The sequence below is a fragment of the Apium graveolens genome, chromosome 6 (genome assembly GCF_009905375.1).
Source record: "Apium graveolens cultivar Ventura chromosome 6, ASM990537v1, whole genome shotgun sequence".
Taxonomy (NCBI): domain Eukaryota; kingdom Viridiplantae; phylum Streptophyta; class Magnoliopsida; order Apiales; family Apiaceae; genus Apium; species Apium graveolens.
This window is the reverse complement of record NC_133652.1, coordinates 113,352,727-113,358,265: the sequence shown is the minus strand read 5'-3', so window position 1 is coordinate 113,358,265 and position 5,539 is coordinate 113,352,727. Positions and strand designations below refer to the sequence as shown.

Below are 5,539 nucleotides of genomic sequence, written 5' to 3'. Positions count from 1 at the left end.
AATCTGAGCGCTTGTTGGATTTTGAATCCTTCTGGACTGATTAATATAACCCCCGCTCCTCTGGAGTTGGATGTCGAGGACCCATCTACGAACAAAAGCCACGGGCGTGATTGGTCGTCCTCCGGCTTTTGTGCCTTGGATTTGAACTGGCACTCAGCGACAAAATCTGAGAGAACCTGGGCTTTGATCGCTGTTCGAGGTTTGTATTCGATGTAGAATTGGCTTAACTCGATTTTCAAGGCTGCGAGTCTGCCCTTTATGTCGGGCTTGTGCAAAATTCTTTTTAGAGGTTGATTGGTGATAACATGGATTTCTCTCGCTTGAAAATAGTGTTGAAGCTTTTGACTCGCGACTACAAGAGCATATATGAGCTTCTCGACTTGTGGATACCTTGTTTCTGCGTCTCGAATTGAATGGCTAAAATAGTATACAGGGACGTCTTTTCCTTCATCGACACGAACCAATATTGCCGCAACAGTTTCGTCGGAGGCAGAGAGATATACTCGTAAAGGCTCGCCAGTTAAGGGCCGAGTTAGAATTGGAGGATTCGTCAAGAATGTTTTTAATTCTGTGAAATTCTTTTCACAATCTTCATTCAACTCAAACTGCGGGGATTTAGAAGCTTTCTTCATTGCAGAGAAAAAGGGAAGGCATCTCTTCGAGGATTGATGAATGAACCTTCAAAGTGCGGCTATACATCCGGTGAGTTTTTATAGGTCTTTGATAGATCTTGGGTTTTCCATTTCCAAGATTGCTTTTGTCTGAGCTGGGTCTGTCTCGATACCTTTCTGGAAGACTAGGAACCCTAAGAATTTACCCGCTGTAAGGTCGAACGAACACTTTGCTGGGTTAAGTCGCATGTTGTTTGCCCTTGCATTTGTAAACATTTCTCGAAGATCTGTTACATAATCTGAGGAAATTTTTGATTTTGTAATCATGTCATCGACGTATATCAGCATGTTCCTTCCTATTTGTGAGGAGAATATTTTATCCATCGTCTGTTGAAATGTGGCACCCGCATTGATTAAACCGAAAGGCATCACCTTGTAGCCAAAGACTCCCCTATACGTGATGAATGCAGTCTGTTGCCAATCGTGGGAGTCCATCTTAATTTGATTATATCCTGAAAAGGCGTCCATAAAGGAGAGGAGTTTATTTTCCGCTGTAGCATCAATGAGTTGGTCGATATTCGTCAAAGGGTAAAAATCCTTGGGACATGCCCTATTAACATCCGAATAATCGATGCACATTCTCCACTTCCCATTATTTTTCTTGACTAGGACCACGTTTGATATCCATGTGGGAAATTGCACAGGCTCGATGAAACCGGCATCGAGAAGGCGATCAACCTCTTGGTCGATGGCGGCTCTTTTCTCAGCTGAGAATATTCGGTGTTTTTGGCGTACAGGCCTAGTGTCCTTACTAATGTGCAGCGAGTGTCGTGCTACGACCTCCGGAATCCCGTGCATGTCCCTCGAGTTTCAGGCGAAAATGTCAGAGAATTCCCGGATGAGGTTTGTGATTTCTTTCTTGAGATTTGCGGGGAGACTCTTGCCGATTCTTGTTGTTTTATCGGGGCTTCCTTCAAATACTTCTATATCCTCAGTTTGTTCAAGAGGAGAGCATGAATTGCTCGTAGATGTGTCGATCAATTCCCTTGGGTCGATGTCGAGTACATGGTTGACCTCTAAATCTTCATCTGTCTTTTTCCTTGGAGAAACAGTGGTTAGGTAACACTACCTAGCTGTTGCTTGATCACCTACCATTTTTCCTATACCAAAGTCTGTAGGGAACTTCATTTTCAAATGGGAGATGGAAGTTATAGCTCGAAGGGCGGTGATTGTCGTTCGTCCCAATATTGCGTTGAAACTTGAGGATGCGCTGATCACGCGAAATTTGACCATCTTCCAGATCTGGCATGGAGGAGAACCAAAGAGGACCGACATGTTGACCATTCCAACTACATGCACCTAATTCCCTGTAAACCTGTATAAAGGAGTTCGAGCATTCTCCAGGCGTCGATCCCCGAGATCCATCCGGGAGAAGGCACGGTGGTATAAAACATCCACAGAACTTCCATTGTCGACTAACATCTTTTTTACCATGTTGTTTCCCACTTGTGTTGTGATGACAAGAGCGTCCTGATGGCCCTTGATGAGACCAGGGCGGTAGTCATCATATGAGAAGGAAATGACAGGAGAAGGGTTTGCTCGAGGGCATTTAGTTGTTGGTGCGTTGACATTAAAAACTTCTCGGGCATAGATTTTTTGGGAGTTGTGAGAAAGCCCTCCAACAGATATGCCAGCAAAGATAATGTCAATTACCCGATCTTCTTCATCTCGTCTATGACGTCGAGGAGAATCCTCTCGTTGTACATAATACACCAGCTGCCCTCGGCGAATCTTCCCCTCGATGAGGTTACTGAGTTGAAAGCATTGTTTAGTTGTGTGACCTATATCTTCATGGTAATCACTGTATCTAGAGCTTAGAGGACGACCCAATTTCATAGGTCTCAGTGGACGATAGTCCGGCTCTGTCTTCAGGACCGCTAAAATGGTCATTTCTTCAGTGTTAAGCTTGGTAAATTCTTTCTCTGGTCAACTGCGGGGTTGCCAATCCCTCTCTCTTCTATCCCTTGGGGGATCATCGACTGTACGACCAGGTGGCGATCAGCGATGCTCTTGACGTCTGTCACGCGCGGGAGATCACGGACTGTAGTTGCGGCGCCATTCATATCTTGAGGAGCGCTTAGGAGACTGGATGCAACTAACCACCTCTTGGAGCATCATGCGGTGTTCTATGATTTGAAATGCTGCTTGTAAGGTTTTTGGTCTTTTCTCAAAGATTTCTTCAAAGAGTAATCCATGGCGGGATTTATCAATGCCTGGTGTCAGAAAGTTGACTACCATTTGTTCGATTAGATCTGGAATCTCTGCTATTCTCTGAATCGGGCTAGGAAGCTTCAAAGACTTTCTCCTGAACGCTGGTGCATTGTCATTAGGAAAGCTGTGACCTTTATTCCTTTGTAGTTACTGGAGAAACGAGCTTGAAACTTGCTCTTTAGGGCTGTCCATGAGTCGATTGATCGAGGGGGCAAATTGCTGTACCATCGAAGGGCTGTGCCTTGGAGATAAGTGGAGAAAAACTAACACCGGGCAATTTTTGAGTGGCCGAAGAAGGCCATGCGCCCGTCAAAGGTATTGAGAAATGCTAAAGGGTCCGAGGATCCGTCAAAATGATCGAGGGCGGGAGTTTTCAACGTCCTGTCGATGCGTGCTTTCTCGAGGACCAACGATAGGGGGCTCTCGGAGACGGTTTTAAACCCCGACTGATTTCTCAATATGGTACGCATCTGGGCGATTTCCTCCTGCATTTTGGCGAACTCTTCATGGGAAATAGACTCTGTGGACTTAGTTTGACGCGAGACCTCGGCGGATGACACTGTCTGCTGTCGACGCTCGCGCGGTTGTGAATATGTCGACTCTGCTGATGACTCATATTCGTATTCGGCATCATCATCTTCATCATAAAACTCATCGTCTTGTTCTTTGTTTTGTATTATTGTTTGTTGGAGCTCTCGACGGAGAAGGTGGATTTCACATTTTCGCTCGAGTTTGGCCTGCAGCCTTCGAGTCTCACGTTCTAGTAGTTCAAGTTCTTCATTTGAATCAAGTGGTTTTTCCGTATTTTCTTGATTTTGAGCCTTTAGCCTTTCTTTCTTTTCTAGATGTAGTCTTATGTCGCTTGAGAGAACCTTCTTACCTTTGGAGGTCTGTACTCTGAAACGCGGATCTAAGACGGACTTTCTCTTCTTGTCCATTTGACATGTATCTTTCAAGCTCAACGGCTGGCCTTCAGGAGGGTCTTCAGGTGGGGGAAACAAACACTTCGGCTTTAATGCTGGTTGTTTGGGCAGTTCATGACCACCGTGGGTCGACGGGTCAGCGACAATTTCTTCCGTCAACTCCTTCACCTGAGTTGGTCCGGCCGTTCCCGGATCAAGGTCCTCCACAATCATATTCCGGTTGGATCTGTAAAGCAAAGCTCCTTCTAGCGCTAAATGATAAGTCTACAATATATTTATATTATTAAGACTATAATTTTAGGAGATGATCTCTTCAATTTAATTTGCCAACCCCTTCAAATGGGGTTGTTGTCTTATATTTATACCAAGTCCCAAATGGGCTTTATCTTACAAAATGGGCCTTTTTGGGCTTTACATTATGTTTCACAATTATCCTAATTATAACTCCTTTGGGCTGTATTGTCTTGGTCCAACATGTATATTATTTTAAATTATTTAAAGATTGTTTAGTGACACCAAATCTTGACCCTGGATTTGAACTGTTACAAGTTGGCATCAGAGCAACAGGTTATTGGTCCCTGAAATAAGAATAGTTGAGAGTAAGATAGGTGTGACCATATAAGATAGGAAAGACCCTAGGCATACTCACTTTATGTTCAAATTGAGTGCGAATTAGGATTAGCAGATCTGATAGGGAATTGGTAAGATAGGACTATTAAGGAAAGTGTAAGGCGAATATAGCAACGCTATAGATACATTGAGTCCTCATATCCTATAGTAATGAAGAGTCGACAGCTCAACGGAGACTAGGTAGGTTACCATACTTTGCAGGTGATTTTAAAGAAAAATAGATTGATTCTTGTGAGAAATTCGTAGAAGGAAAACTAGGTGAGTTGTAGTATGATTTAACATAAAATTAGGTAGTATGATAGGTTCCATGCTGGAGGCAACGAGTCGATGGAAGCTGATGAAGAGCCAAAGTTGCGAGTTGCAAAGGCACCGCCATTGCGAGAAGATTCTTATCACTTATCGGGCGATGCACAAGGAATGAGCTTTACTATATTAAGTCTACTTAAGACTAGCAAGAAGGTATGGCCTTATCTATAGACAGAACGTCGAATTGCATTAGTGGTCTTAAGCATAACATCAAGGACGGTGACGAGAATGTCAAAGACAGTACCAGACGTCAGCGTTGGGATAGAGTTATGGATAAAACGATACACAACGGTAAATGTAGTTTCGTCGACTAATAAATGCGAACATAATCCAAGGAAAAATAGGAAATACACCAAAGTGGGGAGACCCGTACATGGGCTTTCTTTTAATTAGATATCTCATTATCAGATTATAAGAATAGAAAGTAACTTGTATAGTAATGACGACCAAATATTTGATTTTCAAAATTTTAATATGAGATCTCGAAAAAGATTTTCTTAATAAACTTTCAGAAGATCTTTGCATAAAATGAGCTTCACAATTTGGTTGTCGAAGTACTACTTAAGTTCTTGTTATTATAAATAGAAAATGACCTAAAAGGATAATGGATCCAGACTCAGTGTTGTTAGTTCGGAGGACCAAGTAGACCCACAAGCAGGAAGAAAGTTTAAAGTTTTCCCGTGAAAGAGGAACATAAAACTTTGTTTGATAATACTAATAATTGAATTAATATGTTAAAACATTATTTACCCAATTCATGAAATTATTAAAATTTAACAAGATTCGTGATTCGAACAG

The 5,539-nt window shown here is 42.6% G+C and overlaps 1 protein-coding gene across 1 annotated transcript; it reads right to left on the bottom strand.

Moving 5' to 3' along the window:
* Positions 1-1,970: 1,970 nt before the first annotated feature.
* Positions 1,971-2,561, bottom strand: LOC141665399 (uncharacterized). Its single transcript, XM_074471386.1, has one exon. It carries the CDS (start codon positions 2,559-2,561, stop codon positions 1,971-1,973), a length of 591 nt encoding a protein of 196 aa, XP_074327487.1.
* Positions 2,562-5,539: the final 2,978 nt, after the last annotated feature.